General features: G+C 43.1%; 1 protein-coding gene across 3 annotated transcripts in view; it reads right to left on the reverse strand.

The window, feature by feature from the left end:
• Positions 1-3,187: 3,187 nt before the first annotated feature.
• The window catches only part of fxn (frataxin), a 38,053-nt gene continuing 19,186 nt past the window's right edge, over positions 3,188-22,054 (reverse strand). Inside the window, exons 3-6 of one of the 3 annotated variants that reach the window (XM_088995064.1) lie at positions 17,000-17,091; positions 16,813-16,933; positions 9,699-9,796; positions 3,188-3,751 (exon numbers count right to left, since the gene is read on the reverse strand). In XM_088995064.1, the coding sequence (XP_088851190.1) occupies positions 3,613-3,751; positions 9,699-9,796; positions 16,813-16,933; positions 17,000-17,091 (450 nt within the window). In that variant the 3' untranslated portion in view covers positions 3,188-3,612. The other 2 variants (XM_088995065.1, XM_088995066.1) reach the window with 2 other exon arrangements.

Raw genomic sequence — 22,054 nt, forward strand, 5'->3', positions numbered from 1 at the left:
CGGCAGCTGCGAGTTTGGGCGCCGGTCGTGGCGACATGGCCGTAGAAGATACATCTTCGTCCGTTGCCATGAACATTTCCATCGTCGGGGTCACCAGTGTAGCCGTTGAGGAACGAGCACACACGACTAAATGTGGAGACGTGTTTATTCCAACGGCTAACAAGTGGATCTGAACTGAACAGCAAAAGCAGTGTAATATATGTAACATGAACCGCCCCCTCCTCTGCACCTGCTGGGTGAGATGTCTGGTCCTAGTGCCCGCCACAACAGTATGATTTTGATTTGTTTTACTGAACATATTTTCTAGGAACATCGATTTCCATTTAAGGCATTGTTTGGCCAAAAAATGTCATTATCTTCTGCTCCTACACGTGCAGGAATCCAAATAAAACAGTATGTCAAACCTTCATTCTTGATCTCATCCATTCATCCATTTTCCAGACCGCTTTATCCTCATTAAGATCGCGGGGGTGCTGGAGCCTATCCCAGCTGTCTTCGGGCACTAGAAGGGGGACACCCTGAATTGGTTGCCAGCCATTCACAGGGCACACAGAGACAAAACACCATCAACACTCACACTCACACCTAGGGACAATTTGGAATGTTCAATTCGCCTGCCATGCATGTTTTTGGAATGTAGGAGAAAACCCACGCGGGCCCGGGAAGAACATACAAAGTCCACACAGGGAGGCCGGACCGGGTCTTGAACTCACAACCTTTGTACTGTGAAGCTGGCGTGCTCACCACTCAATTACCATACCTCATTCTTGATCCCGTATAATTTATTATACATTTTGTGATTTGTGTGCAACCAGATTGCCTGATGAAATGAGTACAGGTACAAGATGTGCTTATCCAATTTTGTGAATATTTCAACAGTGGCTTGCTGACAGATATATGATCAACTGTAGGATCCCACCCCTAACTCTCACAGAGATGCTCTAATTTTTCAACAATGACAAACAGATTAAGACACGCATATGTTTTTCATAAATTTTAATTAATAGAATAGGAAATAAAAACATACAAACTCAAACACTATACTTTGTATGAACCAATACTGCATTTTGTTCAATCACATCTGTCACCCACAGGAAAAAAAATCTTATCCCGTGACTGTGAAGCAGGGCTGTCAAACTCAAATTCACAGATGGCCAAAATAATATTAAAAAAAACATTAGACGGCCAGACCAATTTGTTGTATTAATTTGTTTGTTTTTATCTTTAAGATTCAGTAAACTACTGTATTAACCATCCTCCACTGTGAGACTAATAAAGGCATATCCAATCCAATCCAATCCAATACTACAATTTATTTTTTGCTTAAACATTGACCAGAACAGATTTAAGAAAATAATAAAAATAAAAACTGAAAAAAATATCAGGCTTCTATCGATGAGAAGGTTTCTTCAGCCGTCATCTGTACAAAAGTGAAGGTTTCGGACGTTTCGCCTCCTATCCAAGAGGCTTCGTCAGCGAACTAAAGTCTGACTGGTCGTATCGGCCCCATTTATATATCCCTAATGTCCAGACCTAGACCAGACCAGAAATATCAGGCTTCTATATCTTTTTATCTTTATTCATTTTAATTATTTAAATCTTTTCATCACAGACATTCAAGGTCAACACCTAAAAAAATCTCTTTCAACTTTGAACAGACCATTCCATCAGTAAATAAACTAATATTTATCCATTTTAGTTTTTTTCACTGTTCAGTCACTCTGATGACTTGGCATCACTTTTTACATGCAAGTGCATCAATTTCTGGAGTCAGGCTCTGTGCAGCGGAAATCCTCAGGACTGAATGAAGGTGTTCATCGGTGAGACGACTCCTATGTGTTGTTTTGTTCATCTTCATTAACGAAAACTGTCACTCGCACAGATATGAGCTACCGAACACTGAGAGCATTTTGGGCGCGGAGTTCGGGCAGCGTTGTCAGGAAAGTAAGGTGGAAATTGCGCAGCACCGACAGAGTCATGTCAATGCAGTTCAATAAGCTCCATTTGGAGATTGCTTGGTGCGTTATTCACATTCATGTTTATTATGTTTGTTAAAGTCATTATAAGTGCCTTGCATGCTGGGTCCGAGAGGACAGCAATTTCATCTGTGCTGTATGTCATGCATATTAGCATATTTGACAATAAAGCTGACTTTGACTTCCTATTGGGTCATCTCACAGAACTGAAAAACGGTTACCATGAATTTCTGTAATCCTCATGCCTGTAACAGCAAAATTTAGACATGCCATATCAGCCTTACAGAACTCAAAATGTTCATGACTGTCGCTCTTTAAAATAACAAATATTTAAAATTTCCAATATTTCTGAATAAGAATCAGAAAACTTTTAATAGTCCCACAATGGGGAAATTTTTTAGGCCTGTCACATTGGTGAATAATTCGCTGTGTTGCACTGCCGCATATCACTTCACTTCTGTCATGTGAGCAAAACTGTCAGATGTATGCCTCAAACAGACTCAGGAAGAAATTCTCTTTACTGTACTGCTGGCAGGGAGCTCAGTTATGAAGCCACTCAGTGTTCACTTCTCCATCTGAAACTCAACTTTCTATGCTCCATGTTAAACCATGATTGGGAACATCTGCAAGTTACAGATACTCCGGTTTCCTCCCACATTCAAAGAAAAATGCATGGGAGGCTAATTGCATGCTGATTCAACACTTTACATTGCCCATAGGTGTGAGTGTGAGCGCAAATGGTTGTTTGTTTCTGTGTGCCTTAGAATAGGCTGGAAACCGGTATAGTGTGTCCTCCGCTTAATGCCCGAAGACAGCCGGGATTGGCTCCAGAACCACCAACGACTCTAATAATTTGGAAAATTATGATCTCCCTGATCCACTGGTGAAGAGACGCTTTGATCCTCTCCTCTTTCATCTGGAACTGCTTCGTGTAACAAAGAGGGTACAGAAAGTGCTTAAGAATGAATGACTCTCTGTGTCTTTGTGATGTCATGTTATTTGTTATTTCATTTTTTTTTGCTCTTTTGACTTCAAGACGGCGCCGCGAGAGTGGCTGCTTTTCCAGCAGCTCATGTATGTTGTTTTTCTACTTTCATTCCTTTCATAACTTTGCTGCTGTGAAATGTAAATTTCTCCACTGCGAGACTAATAAAGGCAAATCCAATCCAATGAACGAGCGAACGAACAAATAACTTTGCATATATGCAGCATGAAGGAAGTAAATGCATTTATTTGGCCATGCTGGCCCATTTATTGATAACCAAATCATGTGCATTGTGCCATAATGACCATTAAGTAGCATATTTACATACAGTAAAGTCTCGTTATATCGATATTCAAGGGAGTCCGAAAAAATATCGATATAACCGCGACTATCGATATATCCGACCCTGTTTGCATGTAATTTTCTCAGTGCGTGCATAGAAATAGTATCGATATAACCGGGACTATCGATATATCCGATATCGATATAACGAGACTTTACTGTACTTAAAATACACTTGGCAGAATCTAGATAACGATAACTCCTGATTACTGCCGACTGATTCTAAACAGGTCAAATAAAGGTCGAGATCAAACGCTCTTCTTCTGATTCGAACTAGAATCATAACATGACAGTATTAGTATTGTGGTCTCAAGAAGAGGGCAGGAAAAATAGGTCCATGTTCTTTTTGAAGATGGTAGAAAACTCTTCAGACAGGAGTTGGTGCAGGCTGATGCCATCATGACTATAGACCCAACCACTACCTGTCCAATCGTAGCGTTTTGGTCCACTGAAAATACAAAGAGAACCAAGTAAGGCTTGCAAAATAAAATAGTTGTGCTTAATAATTAAACAGAGGCCACAAGGCATTCTCCTTTAAGGCCTTGGTGGCACCTTATGAGTTCACAACATAGGTTATGAGAAAGGGCAGGCGTGTTGCAGTCCAACCCTCACTGCAAACGAATCTGAAGAGCCCATATGTTCGTCTGAATGTTTTTAGTGATCATACATTTGCATATTATTCATGATGAATTGATGATGCTTGCAGAACACTGATGTCGGAAAGGAAGAATGTTTACGCTTTTCATAAGAATACAATGATGGTTTTAATAATGATATGCTCACATTTACAATAAAGAATGCTCAGTGCGCTGTGTGGCAATTGAGTGACGCAAACATCTTTCCGATAAAGTGGTTGGAAAGAGATAATGTTTAAGACAAAACAAGAGCAAGGTCGGGCGCCGATGGAGCTGTCAAAAACAGCTGCAACTTGGAGTTTTCGTAAAGATTTGAGTCAATTGACAAAGGACCAGAAAGGTGTGATGAAAAGGCCATGACCCAAGAGGTACATCCAGATGACCATACGTGGAGCACTCCAAACTGCCAAACAAAGGCTCCAGGCCTTTTCCAGTTGCCTAAGGAGGTACACACAAGAGAAAGAAGCCAAACAGGCCGTTCGAAACACAACCTGTGAAAGTGTACGCTCAGTGTGAGGGTTCTAACAGTAGAGCAGACCTGCCAATACGGGAAACTGAAAGTTATCGAAGAGGCATATGCAGTGCAGAATGGCTGGTGACAAATAGAGGAGCACAGCAACCTCCCTGAACAGAACCCAGTTACCATCACAATGGCAGACATACAGGAAAGAGTCTCAGATGTGAAACACTGGACAGCACCACGCCATGACATGTGACCATGACATTGTCGTTAAACGGCTCCCGACAGAGGATGAACACTGGTTCGTCAGAGCCAACCTGGTGATGACAAATTCGAGGCTTAAAACTTATAGCTGCCTTTAGAGCAGGGGTGTCCAAAGTTGGTCCTCGAGGGCCGGCGTCCTGCCTGATTTCCAGCTCTCCCAGGAGCAACACACCTGATTCAAATCATCAGGACCATTTTGATGCTGCTTCGGAGCTGGCTGATGAGCTGATCATTTGAATCAGGTGTGTTGCTCCTGGGAGAGCTGGAAAACAGGCAGGACAGTGGCCCTCGAGGACCGACTTTGGACACCCCTGCTTTAGAGTAACTTTGCCTTTTTTTGTATTAGCGCCATGGCGGAAGTACATCTGTGTTTGAACTAAGACGATCGATCAGATGCTTCGTGTTGGAACCGGATCCACTTGTTAGCCGTTGGAATAAACATGTCTACATTCAGTCGTGTGTGCTCCTTCCTCAATGGCTACACTGGTCCACACCTACTGGAAAAGGAAACTCAGAGCACTCCATGAGCGCCTAGCAGCACAAATGAACCAGTTGCTGATGGATGGGACACTCCCAGGTTTGATAACTGAAGGGTGAACGATCTTGGTCATGAAGGATCTCTCCAAAGGTGCAGTCTCGACTATTGGCCAATAATCTGTCTCTCTAAAACATAGAAGCTCATGTTAGTCATTGCAGCGGCTCATTGGACCCATGGATCAATACATGGGTCAAGCACGGAAGGGCATTGGTGTGTGCATGGTGGGTTACATCCCAAATCCAGCACCGTGAGACTTCACACAAGACGTGATGAGGGAGGCTGGAGACGAATAAGCGTGACAGCCACTGTCCAAAATGGAACATCCAATCTCCATGAATACATCAAGAATAAGAATGCAGTCAGTCAGAGAATGTCTCAGGCAATGGAGAATAGAGGATAAGATACTGGAAGAGGGACCATCATGGGAGAACAGGCCCATAGGGGCCACCGGACCATAAGTGAGGTGGCTGGTTGAAAGAGGTCCAGTCTCTCTCTCTCCGTCTCGCTGTCGCTGGCTCTCACTCTCATTATTTTTTTTCTTTTTTTGGTTGGTCACAGCTTGGGTCAAGTGGTAAATATCTACATCTTCTTCATCAGTGATCTCAAGCCAGGATGGTGTGTTTGTTCCTGAAGGTTTTGATCAACAACGGGTAATGTTAGCTTTTTGTCACCCACATGTACCCACGAGTTGATGGTGTGAATGCTGGCAATTGCTGGGAATTTCATGTTATCATTTTGCTCAAGGACAACTTTTTAATTTTAAACATTTATGGATGAGGTTGTTTTTGATTATCTTAAAAAAAAAAAACATAAAATAAAATTCCTCGGCTTACACCCCCCCCCCCCCCTTTTTAGCTCTACCAGAGGCCAGGAAGCTTGAGGGTTCTGCGCAGTATCCGTGCTGTTCCTAGTACTGCACTTTTCTGGGCCGGGATATTCGATGTTGTTCCCGGGATTTGTTGCAACCCCTCGTCTAGTTTGGGGGTCACTGCCCCGAGTACTCCGACCACCACAGGCATGACTGTCACCTTTACCGTCCAGGCTCTCTCTAGCTCCTCTTTGCACCCTTGGTCTTTCTCTAATTTCCTGTGTTCCTTCTTTCTTATGTTTCCATCACTCTGGACCGCTACATCCACTACAACGGCTTTCCTTTGGTCTTCATCTATGATCACTATATCTGGTTGGTTCGACTAGGGTTGATTGAGAAGTAGAATTCCAACAGAGCCATGTTAACGCATCTCGCCCATCTGCTCTTTGTTGCAATAGCCCATTTTTCATCAAGGTGCTCTTGTTCCCCAACACCTGACACAGATCTTGTTTGGCCGGGTGACGTCTGAGCCGGCATTTGAACACGTATCCCAAAACATTGCTCAGCTGATGTCATGCACAAAACTTTGAAGACAGCCACGGAACACTTCAAAGTTTTTGATGCTCATAGTTAGCGCCACAGAGTATGCCTCCGGTCTTATTAGCGGTCCAGTTTGCAGACTCTTTTTAACACAGTCAAATAATTCCAGGAAATGTGCATTTATTCGAATGTCCGTCAAGCCCCAAGCAATTCACTCTTAGCATAGAAATAACCAGAATCGGACCAAGCAAGAATCACTTTGTTTTTTTACCAAAGTCTCTTTCCAATTCCAAGCGTCTCCTGAATGTTTCGTACTCTGTAACCCACTTTGTTTAATCAGATACATCTCACTTTCTCTTCCACATAATTACTGTTGTTTTTTGGGTACCACAGTCTCGTCACCTCCCGCATCGATTATTGCAACGCACTTCTCTTCGGTATCAACCAGAAATTTCTCCATAAACTCCAACTCGTCCAAAATTCTTCGGCCCGGATCATCACTAGAACCCCCTCCTTTCACCACATAACCCCTGTCCTCCAGCAACTCCACTGGCTACCTGTTAAACATCGTCTCCTCATCTCATTTTCCGTACCGCTTATTCCTCATTAGGGTCACAGGGGGTGCTGGAGCCTATCTCAGCTGTCTTCGGGCACGAGGCGGGGGACACCCTGAATTGGTTGCCAGCCAATCGCAGGGTTAAACATCGTATCGAATTTAAAATACTTCTGTTTACATTCAAAGCCATCCATAACCTTGCCCCTTCCTATCTTTCTGACCTGCTTCAAATCTCTGTTCCCTCTCGGTCCCTCAGATCTTCATCCTCCCTTCACCTCTATGTGCCCTCTGCCCGTCTCACCACGATGGGTTGCAGAGCTTTCAGCCGCTCTGCTCCCAAACTCTGGAATTCTCTTCCACCCAACATCCACAATATTGACTCCCTCCCTATTTTCAAGGCTCACCTCAAAACCCATTTGTTTAAAATTGCTTTCAATGTATAGTTCTATCTGCTATTTTATTATGTATCATTTTACTTATGGTATGTTTTATTGTTTTTATTGTAAAGTGTCCTTGGGTGTTTTGAAAGGCGCTTGAAATAAAATGTATTATTATTATTATTATTATTATTATAAATGTAAATTAATAACGTTAAAATCATTTGCCATTGCAGTAAAACTCACTGCAATCGACAGTCACTTGCTCAACGTTTTGGATCTAATGATACAAAATAGCGCGGCCGACCCACTTTTCCCATCGTATGGAGAGGGAGTTTAATTGATTTGGGCTTCTCCGGGCTTCCGTATGGCTTCCAGAACTTCCACTGTTTTGAAGCGAAAATGTAATATAGTCGTAGAACGTTTAATGCATAACTTCATTTGTTTTTTACCGGGTTTGAAAATTCCCGTTTAACAGGTTTTTTTTAAGATTTCTTCCTCGATATCTCTTCCTCACCGCCTCCTCCCTCCCTGAGCTCTGCAACATCAACTACCTGTGCCACCCAGTGTTGAAATACAGTAATTACAAGTCCAAATGAAATTAATGCACTGTAGTCATTAACATCGAACCTCAGTTGTGTACCGACTTTTGGCGGGCCGGACTAAAAAGACCAACGGGCCGGATCCGGCCCGTAGGCCATAATTTGCGCACCTCTGCGGTAAACCGTGGCGGGGTGAGTACACAACTCCAACAAGTTGTTGAGAAAGGGCACTGTTGACGTGCCGTGGCCCGTTGGTGACATTATTTAAACATTTAACAGGCCTTCTTTCGTCAGAGACCTAAAAATCCTAAAACCTTTGGTACTAAGTTATACTAAAGACCAACCGACATCACTTTTTTGTTTCTGACATCAGAAAAATGTTTTATAGCATCTAAAATACCCAAAACACGCAGTATGATATTTTTTGTCAAATGCAAGACACCAATAAAAATGACTTAAAGTGTCCAAAATCTGCAAAAAATTGAGCTGTGAATTGGGCATTTTCAGAAAGTCCAACCCCCAGTTGGTGACGTCATGCCAAGACGTCTTGCATTGCTGGAGAATCAAAACAATGGCTTCAGATTCGGAGAATATGCTTTCTTGTTACACATCCAGTTATGAATATGATTCAAATATTTCTGAAGAGGGAAGCATACATGTTTGCAATTGATTAAATAATTTATTCCGTGCCATTTTGAGGCAACATTGGAGGGAAATGTCTCACCCAAAAAAGAGGCAGAAAATGGCCACCAAGCTCCTGTGAGGAATTAATCAGCCCGTTTCCACAGCCTGATAAATTCCTTTACATGGAGCTTGTACGCCCCCTTCTGGCTCTTTCTGGTACAACACAATGTTTTCAGACCAAACAAGCATTGACGTGATGGAAGGACTGCTACAATGTGTCTTTTTTTTTTTCGGTCAGGGGTGTTCCTTCAGTGACGTCACGTACGGACTCGTCACCAACTCAAAAACAAGACTTTCGGAATACTCAGCATGCGTCTTAAAACGTAAAATATAGCTATATGTGTTGGAATCTTTGTAAAATACGCTCAGTATAAGTCATTCGAAGCCATTTTACAAATTATGGACACAACTTGTCCGTAGACGTCGGTTGTCCTTTAAGTGTTAAATATGGCTGTTTTCATTTGTCTGTGTGTCTATTGTGATTGACTGCTTTCAAAATGATGTTGCATTGTGTGGTTGCATTGGGCGGGGGTGCTTTTGCCTACCTATTTGTGAAAAATAACGGACATTGCTTCTGTTTATTTCTTCTCCATACTCCTTTTCCGGGTCAAATAGCTGGTCATCAATTCTCCTCCCTTGTTAGATTAAGTTTAATTCCCAGGGTATAAAATGTAAGCAGACAAACTTAGATATTAGTTGACTGGCGTTACAATAACATACATGGGCAATAAAGTTTATCCTTATTGTGATTCCCCAAAAAGGTATTTCAAATAGTAGGTTATCTGTCTCATTCAGCAATGCAAGAATACTCTGTCTACTACAGTTCTATGCCATTGATCATTGATCAAATCCAATATTAAATGGCCCATGCCTCACAATGTATATGAAAGCAGCTTGTTTTTATGCACTACTTTGACATGTTATTAGAATGTGCAGGTAGTCATATTGTTGTGGCTGATAAGTATAGATCAGAATGTTTCATCTTACTTACCTTGTTGGTGATGCCAACCAAATCTGTCTGTTTGGCGTTTGCTTGTTGATGACATAGGTTCCATGGCGACCACCCACTTGTACTGTCAGCACACCACTCTGTAGGAAAAAAAAGGCACGTTAGTGGAATGTAAGTGCTGTGAAAATATTTGTCCCGCGCCTCAGGACTATTTAATGGACAACTATAATAGATAATATAGATTACATTAGATGGACGGACAGATGGAAAGACAGACAGGCATTCAGTGTTCAACAAATAAAAACATAACACAATGATTTGTAAATCATGGTAAAACAAATTGTATTGAAATCACGAAAGACAACATATTTCAACTTTTATTCCTCCTTCTTTCGAGTGAAAAATCATCAAGAAACGCAGAGCAAATTCAAATTTGAAACATCCCACTGGGGAACAAACATGCTAACTGGAAACAGGTGAAGGCCAGGAGGACCTTCCCTGAAAGAAGAAATTAACCCGAGACTACCAGACAAAACGCCAAGAATCCAATTCACAAAACCGAGAAGTAATAACAAAAACAAAAATGATACTTAAAAAAAAACATGGAACCCAGATAACAAGCGCAAACAACGCGAGTGAGAAGAAGAAATATGGTCACTTGAGCAACTGCAAGAGCAAAGTCAAACAATGCAGCAGAAAGTTTGTTGGAACTTCAACACTTCCCTTTCCCCTTCCCTTAATTACATTATATTCGCCAAGTGTGCACATGGCGAGTTCTCTCAGTCCGCCATGTGCAGGTTAAACCAAGAACAGGAACATGACGACCAGTTTTAAGGACAATGTCCCGAAATGTAGTCACAATCAAGTATGTGATCCCATCATCTCCGTTCCATAATACAGTGATACCTCAGCTTACGAACTTAATTGGTTCCCAGAAAGTGTGTGTAAGGCAAAAAGTGTGTCTTCCAAACATTAATTTTCCACAGGAAACCATTAAAATGAGAATAATCTGTTGCCAGATCCCCATAAAACAATTTTCTACTAAATAAGCCAGGGGTTGGGAACCTTTTTGACGAAGAGAGCCATAAAAGTAAAATATTTAGAAATGTTTTTCAGTGAGAGCCACGCACGCATGCGCACGCACGCACATACACAAACACGCACACGCGGCCACTTTTCAACAAAATGTCAGAATGTATTATTTAAAATAACTTTGTGATAGCACTCACCATTAGCATGAATGGTTTCCCGTTCATGATTGGTAAAAATCCAGATCGGAATGAAAGTCAACTTGCCTGTTTCATACGCGAAGTTACTGCCAGCTAGCCTGCACACGGCTCATTAACTTCTACACTTGCTTTCTGCTGTCTCTCGCAGAAGTATATTGATGCTAACATTAGCATGGGGCTTGTCAAAGTGCCATTAACATTCGACTGTTTCATCCAACTTGAAGTGTCTTGATACTCGTCACCTTTTTTACTTGTCAGGCTTATTTAAAAAGGGGCGTTTAATTGTTTCGACATCAACGGCTACCATTCCGTCAAAATTGCTGATTGAACGGCCACCTTAAGTCAGTATGATCTAATCAAAATTGTGCTTTCCGCCAACAGCAGCCCAAACAGGAAATCAACAGCGAAAAGGCGAGAATATATATTTTTTTTTTAATCTGCTAGCCAGATGCAATCATCAAAAGAGCCATAAGGTTCCCGACCCCTGAAAGGAACCTTAAAACTACACAAAATATACCTTATTTTATATATAATAAATATGCTATTGTATTGTCATTAAATAAATAAACCGTACGTAATGGGTTTATCTTGATCGTTCGTCCCTGGCTCATTGCTTCTACGGGCGTTGATGGCAGATGATGGTTAAATCAGCAGGAAGCCAGGTGTTGGACAGAAAGTTAGTTTAATCTTGAAGACAGCGGAGAAATCGCGGTGTCGGCTGAGAGGAAGCATGAAGGGAGAGAGACAGAGAGCGAGAGACGAACTGGAAGGGCATTTATATGCCGCATAGTGTGCGACGCAATAGGATGTGACGTAATGGTGTGCGACATCATGTAAATGAAGGCAGGATATGACGTATCAAGAAGTCCAAAACGTAAACAAAGATTAGAAAGCGATGTTTAAAGATGTTCATGTAGCGAATTACCCCAACATGTCCCCCCTGTCACATATCTAACATCGGTGGAGGTGAACAGAAAGAAGAAAGAAAAAAGAAAAGAAAATCACAAAATAAAACAACCACAATGGAAACAATCTCAAATTAAAGTCCTGTCATTCACTACAAAGGTCAAATCTTCATGGCATCCTGGATGGTGATCACCAGGACGACAAGGAGGAACAAAATTGTTTGTAGCTTTTGACGCAAGCAGGCCCCAGGATGTAATACGGATGAGCTGGTGACTGGGAAAGAGGGTGTGATCTGTTGACGCGGCTCCAGTGACGTGCATCGGAAACCTCCTTGACGAACGATGTCCTCGCAAATCCAGATGAAGCTCATAGCTGCTAAGACGGCTAGCAGCTCTGCAACCGGTCCATCCCACGTTGGCGTGGTCCACGTCATTCAAAACTATTTTCAATGGGGCTTTGTCATCGATCCCAAATCATCAGTTGGGTGTGACAAACTCTAGATGTGCAGGTGCATTACACCAGCCGTTGCGTATTTCCTTTGTCGGATCTTATGACAATTGAAAAAAATTGAGATTAAATTTTGTTTCCAAAGACATCAAGAATTAAAATGCAGTTCGGAGGCTACAACTGCGATTCAGCAGCGTCTGTGGCGAGAAAATCACAGCATGGTGGATCCAAATGGCTTGTGCATCTCACAGTTCATCAATTCGTTCTGCAAATTGAACAATATCTCAACCACCACTGTTTGCGAATTGTTGCGGTCCACATCATCTGCATCAAAAGCATAATGAAAAAAAGTTTAGTCATCATATTTTGCAAATCAATTTTGTCCTCTTCAAATTAATTTCTCCGCTTAGAAACTAATAAAGGTGAATCTGATCAAATTCAATTTGTTATTGTCTATATGAATCAAACAATCTGTTCATTGACTTCATTGGGATAACAATTGTCAGGTCAAAACAAGTGTAATGATCATGTCACAATCATTATTTTAATTAATCTATGAACCTTTCTTTTATGAAAAGTCTCATGATATCAACTGGTGAATCTCTTAAGTAATTAATCACCAGCGAATGAAGCAACATTTACCTTGCCAATTTCCCCATTGTGGGACTATTAAAAGCTTTCTGATTCTGAATTGCCAATTCCATCCAATTCGAGATAAATGTTCCTGTCATTTAGCCTAATGCCCCTGACTATTTCATTACTCTTTCCAATTGAACTGTCATTTACGAGAGGTCAACACAGTGGAATTTGGTGGGGGCCCCAGAATTACCTCTGGGTTTTAAACCCCTCTTTGAAGTTTTGTGCTGACAAAACGCTTGATAAGAGGCATCGTAAATAACTGGCTTCTTTCAAATGGCTTAATCAAGCCATATACAAAACAAGGTTTAGCTCAATCTAACAAAACTAATCCTATAATTTTATAAATTCACTCTTTGGCTGTCATTTTATACAATTTCCATTTCATTTTGCATTCGCCCGAATCAGGATTTCAAAATTATTTGTCCCGATCGCAGACAAAAACATTGTAATCCTTACTTCAAGGTATTCAATTCTCTTAGTGAAACACTTTACTTTTGCCTTCAAATTCACTCAAGTTCGGCCTCTGTTTATTCATTTGTTTGTTGGCTTATTTATTTGTTCACTCAGTCTAATTTGCCTGCCTATTTATTTAGTTTTTATTTCAAGTGGTTGGTATTCTTCAAAGAGCTATGGGAAAAACAGTGTTCAAGACGTCAAGCTGGCATGGTTGGGCAGGTTTCCCGATGAGACAGGATAGTCGTCTGCATGGCACCCCCGTCGAGTGCTCTTGCAATGACAAGCCAGTCTCTCATCCTGTGAAAGAAGAGAGAACTGGGCGGCAGAATTACACGCAGGCAGGAACAATGTTTTTCGCAAAATACGTTCGTGAATGTTAACACAACCGCCTTATTAATTTTATTTCTGTTATTTACCCATTCGGCGAACGAATCAATTTGCCGATCCTAGAATGCGGCCTCTTTAGGGCAGAGAAGGAAGGAGGAGGACTGGGCTGCCCGCTCTCTCTGGGCAACCAACCCCCCCTTTCCTTTGTTTCAGCGAAGTTCACACCCAGGGCACCCAGCTGCGTCAACGTGTACGCTCACACCCAGGGCACCAAACCGTGTCAATGTCTACGCACAAGCAACGGCCACACATACACAAACACAATGCACGCACATACACAAACGTACACAAAAGGGGGAGACAAAAGAACACACAAAGGACATGGACAGACGGCTCCTCCAAATGGCCCCACCCTCAGCCGACCCCCCTGCCCACGAACTGTCCTCGGACAATGAAACTCCCACGGAAGTCCCATACCCCGTAGCAACGGCTAGCAATGCTGATAACACGCTAGTGTTGATGAATGCATTAATGTTATGGAAAATCCACGATCTATCGCAGCTGCATTTAAACAAAAAATATAACACATAATCGTCCGGTTCAAAATTAAAAATCAATTTTTTACCAGCCATCGCACGCAAAAATCCAGGAGTTCATCCCTTCTGAAGAATCTCCTCCTGGTAAATCCCCGGTCTTACAGTACAGCAGCCGGGCGTACGGCAGCAGACTTGTCTTGACCCGAAATGGCGTCGATCAGTCGTGCGCGAAAACTCCACACATAGGCTAGAATTAGGATGGTCCGCCTTGACGCGATCATAATTCGTATTTACTAGCCTCAGATACGCAGATTAACCGTAAATAGAATTACTTTTGGCCGAAAGAATTCTTATCAACTCATTCATTCAACATAGCTGAATGCTAGCGTCGCCCGCATCCGTGAAGCAATCCTGAGCGATGGACACCAAGAAGGGAGGGGCGGCCCACTCGAACACTGTCGAAGGAAAAAGAGAAACACGGGGCCCACTCCGTCCCCCCCTCTCGACGCCATCAGCTAGGACCCGAAGTCCTTCGGCACCAATAATAATGGGTTTATCTTGATAGTTCGTCCATTGTTCATTGCTTCTACGGGCGTTGATGGCAGAGGATGGTTAAATCAGCAGGAAGCCAGGTGTTGGACAGAAAATTAGTTTAATCTTGAAGACAGCGGCGACATCGCGGTGTCGGCTGAGAGGAAGCATGAAGAGAGAGAGAGAGAGAGAGAGAGAGAGAGAGAGAGAGAGAGAGAGAGAGAGAGAGAGAGAGAGAGAGAGAGAGAGAGAGAGAGAGAGAGAGAGAGAGAGAGAGAGAGAGAGAGAGAGAGGAGAGAGAGAGAGAGACGAACTGGGAGGGCATTTATCTGACGCACAGTGTGCGACGCAATAGGATGTGACGTAATGGTGTGTGACATCATGTAAAGGAAGGCAGGATATGACGTAGCAGGAAGTCCAAAACGTAAACAAAGATTAGAAAGTGATGTTTAAAGATGTTCATGTAGCGAATTACCCCAACAGTACTGTATAATTAAGTCATTTTATTTACCTTTGTGATGGTCGGTGATGGCTTGATGGAATGGAGTGGGAGGAGGTGGGAGGGAGGGAGTTACTGTTTGGAAGGAGAGTCACATTCCATAGGCTTATGCCCAGGGACGGACTTCTCTTCCTGTGTAATGAAAGTCCCGTTAGGCATCTTTTTCCAAAAATGGCAGCTTTCATCAGCATTAAACACTTAAGAAGGAACATAGCCTTCTTCTTCCACAATTTTGAGGAATGATTCCTTGGAAGCTTTGGCAGCTTTATCGTCAGAACTGGCTGCCTCACCATGACGAATGACACTATGAATATCTGTACGACGCTCAAAGTTCTCGAACCATCCGTGGCTAGCCTTGTAATCATCAATGGATGTCGAACTTCCAGGTTGCCTCTTGACGATATCCGAGTGAAGTTGCCGTGCTATTTCGGTGATAATTCCTTCACTCACGCTGTCCCCTGCTCACTACTTTTCGTAAATCCAAATTAACAGATGTTTTTCAACCTTTTCTATCGCCAGAGACTGTTGCTTAGACAACACAGAAACACCTTTAGCAACACATGCACCTTTAATAGCTTCCTTGTTCCAAAGGATGGTAGCGATGGTCGACTTAGCATACTGGTACTGGGACGTTGAGTCACACAAACGCACACCTCGTTCGTGTTTCTCGATGATCTCCTTCTTCTGCTCGACCATAATTTTGTTTTGTGTCCTCTTCGGCTGAACACTAGCCTGTGGTGGTTTTTTTTTCGGCCCCATCAGAGTAAATGCATCCTTGAAAACAAACCACGTATGCCACGTATGCACTCAGAGAAAGGGGATGTGGAAAAGTCACGGGAGCCACCGTGGCGCTTTTCGGCTGTGTGGTTTGGTGTTCTTCCGCCGAAAACTAGTCCGCCAGCCACCGTGGCGCTCCGTGTGTATGCTAAGATTATATTCTTTTAATGTTCCTAAGGCGAAAGGTTCGTTAGCTAAAGCGTTCGTGAGCCAAGGTATCACTGTATAAACAAAAAACAAAGAATCTGGAGAAATCATTCCAGCATCAAGCACCAACATTTATGTGAAAAAGGAATCATTATTTAGCTCAGGAATATTTCAGAAAGCCAGTGTCATTAAATAAAGGCTGCTGCTACAACCATACGTACAAATTAAAACATAACTAGACAAAGCAAAAGCCATTTATCATCAGTACCCAGATATTTCGCCAATTTCTCTTTGCCAACCTCGTCTAAGATGGGCTGATGTAAAGTAGAAAAGTGTTCTGTGGTCTGATGAGTCCATATTTCAAATTGTTTTGGGAACTTGTGGACATTGTGTCCTCTGGGCCACTGAGACAAAGAATCATGTGGACTGTTTTGGACTAAATTGCCTTGTTTAAAACAATCAAATAAAATCTGATTTCGCCAAACATTAACAATCGCACAGGATCTGTCCAAGACTTATGGGGGGATTGGCCACTGACAGTAGAGCGATGAACACATTTCATACTTTTTTGGGTCAACCTGGTATGACACATTTTTAACAATTATTGGAGTGGTTAAAATAGGAACATCAATACCGAGGAAGCATGATCAAGTCTGACTTACAGAGAGCACAACATCAAAGTCTGGTCCTGTGAAAGGTTCATCCATTAAGTCTTCAAAGTAATCAGCCAGTGCATCCAGTGTCTCATCAGCCAGCTTCTCATACGCTGCCTCTGACAACTGACTAGGAAACAGATTTACAAAATCAACAACCATTGTCACAAAATGTACAAAAATTGTGTGCATTTACTTTTTGTCCGGAGAGAGGTGCTCTTCCAGTTTTGAAGTTGACAGATGGATAATTCTCTTAGACCCTTCAATATCAGATGTTAATTGAAAGCACTATGACAGAAAAAAATATATTCAGTTAATAAATGTTGCATCACAGTATGTCTACTTTTATCACCTAAGAGCAGATTATACAGTTGTAAATATTTACTGAGGAAGTACAGTGGTGTATTGAAATATGGAAAGTAGGTAAAAACCCGGTTACTAAGATGGCTTGAGGGTTGAATTAATTAAGAGTGAAGTCCTGGAAAGCTCCTCAATTATTAGTTCTTGGAGAAATGACTCATTCATTGTTGATTTATTTGGATACATGAACATGATGATTAAATTTTCAACTCTGTAATCTTGTTTTAAACTTGGGATAAAATAAAAATATTAGTGTAAATTAAAGTGGGTCCTGACTTTGTCAATTGAGTTATTTCTGAACGTTTCATGATACAATTGCTAGTATTTTATAATACAAATTATGACAGAAAGCTATATTAAATTATTTATTATTATTATTTATCCCACAATGGAGAAATTTGCAATTTACAGTATACGTATTAGCAAATTACAGATATTAGTGTTTTATTTAGGGTGGAATCTGTCTTGCATGCACAAAAAAAAATGTGAAGAACTGTACATAGTACAAAATGCATTGTAAAATATACAATGAGTCTGATAGTGTTTTTATACACATCCGTAAACATCCTATGTTATTTCATGTTTAGTTTAGTCTATATGGATGTATGTAGCTTATTAGATAACTTGTTACATCAGTAAGATGCAAGTATTCATTTCCAGTCTAATGTGCTCCCAACCCCCCTTCAGAAAGTGTCTGTGCTATTTAAAATATATGGATATGAATGGGGTGAGTTCAGGTTTCACATGTTTTTATTCAGAAGCCTGACAGCAGTCGGTAGGTACGAGCGCCGGTATCTCCCCTTGAAGCGGAGGTGAAACAGTCTCTGGCTGAAGGAGCTACCCAGTGCTGTCAGGGTGGACTGGAGGGGTGAGAGGCATTGTCCATCATCACTTTTAATTTAGCAGAGCATCTTGTTGGCCACCTCCTCCAGAGTGTCCAGGGTGCGGCCCAGGACAGAACTGGCCCAACTGACCAATCTTCCAGTCGCCCTGTCCCGGGCTGTGATGCTGCTTGCCCAGCAAACAATGCCATCATGGATGGCCAAGGCCATCACAGGGTCATAGAATGTCTTAAAATAGTGACCCCTGAATTCCAAAAGACGGACGGCTCTGTCCCTTCTTGACCAGGGTGTCCGTCTTGATAGCCTGTCAAATTTATTGTTAACTCATTCACTGCCAGACGTGCAAAAATTTGTCCACTCCAGCGCCAGGTGTTTATCGACATTTTCACTCAAATTGCAGGACCTACAGAATTTTGAGTTTGGATTGAATTGGATTTGCCTTTATTAGTCTCGCAGTGGAGAAATTTACATTTCACAGCAGCAAAGTTATGAAAGAAATAAAAGTAGAAAAGCAAAACATAGGAGCTGCTGGAAAGGCAGCCACTCTCGCGGCGCCGTCTTGAAGTCAAAAGAACAAAAAAAAACTAAATAACAAATAACATGACAACACAAAGACACAGAGAGACATTCATTCTTAAGCACTTTCTGTACCGTCTTTGTTACATAAAGCAGTTACAGATGAAAGAGGAGAGGATCAAAGCGTCTCTTCACCAGTGGATCAGGGACATCATGGTGGAATGTGCACGTCGACTACAAGCTAAATGTTGAAAGCAAACACGCAGCTGTAGCATCCATTGACGAAAAGAGATTGTCTCACATCTCCTGTCCCCCATAAATCTGCTTCAATTCCATCCTGCGACAGTTCCATATACGCATTGGCGCTCTGCGCTGACGCTCCTTCCTTCTTATCGCGGGCTCCTCAAGCCATTTATCCATCCAGCCGCAGACTGTCCAACAGCACCGACCTTCCACTGAACAAAGCGGGGCTGTGAAGATGCTGCCCATTACAGGCGCAAAAAAGCACAATGGCCCCTTTGGTGTCCAGCGATGACAGTCGAATGGCACCGACATTCCTCCCTTTAAAAAACAGTACTGGCATATTCATGCTGCCGAAAAGGTGCAACCGCTCAGCACAGTCTCCTCCTTGATGAATGTCGTGGTCAAAAATGATGAAAAACAATCCGTATCCGTTCCACATGACGCACAACAACACAAAGTGACAAAAGAAAACACAAAAACAAGAAAAAAAGCAAGGCTCATCAGAGCACTTGCTGACGGCTGCCTACTCGGGCGCCATCTTGGACTCTTCGGACTACATAAACATTCAACATAGCATCAGAAACCTTAGACTCTCATCTTTAATCAGAAAAAAAGGTTCACTTCTACGTGATTTGGTTCTGGACATATCGACTGTAAAAATCAGGCGGTTTAGGGCCAAAGGCCCAATTTTCCCCCAAAAAGCGAGAAAATTAGCTTTATCTGCAGAGAAGCAAATTCAAGCAGAAGGGTGATCATTTTCTTTTCCTTTCGGCTTCTCCTTTCAGCAAATCAGTGTCCTCCATCTAACCCGGTTTTGTGCATCCTCTTCTCTCACACCAGCTACTTTCATGTTCTCTTTGACAACATCCATAAACCTCCTCTTTGGTCTTCCTCTCAGTCTCGTCGTGCCTGGCAGTTCAAGGGTGATCAAGGACCATATTTTGAACTTCAAGTGACATCTCAAACACCTGGATAGTTGTTCCCTTCTATGAAACAACAAAAGAAGTATCCCGGCTGCCACTCATCGGAGGAATCCGGATCAGAGTCACCTGACAGATAAAAGTCACTTATTGTTGCGGCTATGCTGCCAGTCGAATGCCATGATTGCCGCTCTCTCCTCCATTAGGACACTGAAAGGAAGGCCCGCCTCCTCTGTTTTCTTCACGGGGCAATTGGAGGATGCATTTTTTTGTGCAACTGTTGCCCCCTCGTGGGAGGGAAATACGTTACCTACAGTTCTGAAATTCACACACAAGATAGTCAGGGAATTGATCTTTACCCTTCCGCAAAAAAAACAAAATCAAATTCCGAATAAACTCGGGAATGGCGTTCTACGACAGATTTTCAATTGCCGAGTAAATTTGTGAGCGGCAGCGAATGACTTAAGAAGAGCACCCCGGTAATTGTAGGAGGTCACCCCCTTTATGTCCGGACCCTGGATTTTAATCGAGCATGAGGACTGTTTCCTGCAGAAATCAATAAACAACTCCTTAGTTTTCCTGGGGTTGATCTGGAGGTGATTTGGGCCAGAGACCCTTGATAGATCACACAGCAGTCAAAGGAGCATACCAATCAGTTGCGCATGCAGCATTGGGTCTTTCTGACCACTATTTTAAAGGAAAACCGATGCCTCTGGACAGGTTGTGTCCGCAATTTGTAAAATCACTCCAAATGACTTCTACTGAGCATATTTTACAAAGATTCCACAGCATATAGCTATAGTTTACGTTTTAAGACTCGCGCTGAATATTCAGGAAGTCTTGTTTTCGAGTTGATGACGATCCCCACGTGACGTCATGTTTGGAACGACCCTGACCGAGAAAGCGACACACAATGCATTTTGCAGTACTTTGTTTGGCTTCTTTGTTTGTTTGTTTGCTGAGGCGGCAAATCAGAGTTGCGGCCGTAAGGTGCTTGCCTGTCGTGGCGGCAATCCCCGTACTCGCTGGTGGACACCAGTAGTAAGGGATGCCGTAAAGCTGAAGAAGGAGTCCTACCGGGCTTAAAAAGCCTGTGGGACTCCTGAGACAGCTGACACGTATCGACTAGCCAAGCGGAATGCAGCCTCGGTGGTCGCCGAAGCAAAAACACGGGCATGGGAAGAGTTCGGTGAGGCCATGGAAGCCGACTTCCGGACCGCTTCGAGGAAATTCTGGTCCACCATCCGGCGTCTCGGGAGGGGAAAGTAGTGCACCACTAACACTGTGTACAGTGAGAGTGGCGCGCTGCTGACTTCGACTCGAGACGTCCGGTGGGCAGAGTACTTCGAAGACCTCCTCAACTCCACCAACGCCTTCCTTGGAGGAAGCAGTGTCTGGGGACTCTGAGGTGGGCCCTCCGATCCTTGTGACTGAAGTCACCGAGGTGGTTAAAAAGCTCCTCGATGGCAAGGCCCCGGGGGTGGATGAGATCCGACCGGAGTTCCTAAAGGCTCTGGATGTTGTGGGGCTGTCCTGGCTGACACGCCTCTGCAACATTGCGTGGTCATCAGGGAGAGTGCCTCTGGATTGGCACACCGGGGTGGTGGTCCCCCTTTTTAAAAAGGGGGACCGGAGGGTGTGTTCCAACTACAGAGGGATCATACTCCTCAGCCTCCCTGGAAAGGTCTATTCAGGGGTCCTAGAGAGGCGGGTCCGTCACAAAGTCGAGCCTCAGATTGAGGAGGAACAGTGTGGTTTTCGTCCCGGCCGCGGAACAGTGGACCAGCTCTACACCCTTAGCAGGGTACTCGAGGGCGCATGGGAATTCGCCCAACCACTCTACATGTGTTTTGTGGACTTGGAGAAAGCGTTTGGATGTGTCCCTCGTGGAGTTCTGTGGAGGATACTTCGGGAGTATGGGGTACAGGAGCGGCTGATACGGGCCGTTTGGTCCCTATATGACCGATGTCAGAGTCTGGTTCGCATTGCTGGCAGTAAGTCGGAATCGTTTCCAGTGAGGGTTGGGCTCCGCCAAGGCTGCCCTTTGTCACCGATTCTGTTCATAACCTTTATGGACAGAATTTCTAGGCGCAGCCAAAGCGTTGAAGGTTTCCGTTTTGGTGGCCTCAGTATAGCATCTCTGCTTTTTGCAGATGATGTTGTACTGTTGGGCCTTCAAGTGGAGCACTCCAACTCTCGCTTGAGCGTTTCGCAGCCGAATGTGAAGCGACTGGGATGAGAATCAGCACCTCCAAATCTGAGACAATGGTTCTCAGTCGGAAAAGGGTGGAGTGCCCTCTCCGGGTCGGGGAGGAGATTTTGCCTCAAGTGGAGGAGTTTAAGTATCTGGGTGTCTTGTTCACGAATGAG

Source organism: Hippocampus bargibanti, linkage group LG04 (genome assembly GCF_051943395.1).
Source record: "Hippocampus bargibanti isolate YZ-2025 linkage group LG04, ASM5194339v1, whole genome shotgun sequence".
Taxonomy (NCBI): Eukaryota; Metazoa; Chordata; class Actinopteri; order Syngnathiformes; family Syngnathidae; genus Hippocampus; species Hippocampus bargibanti.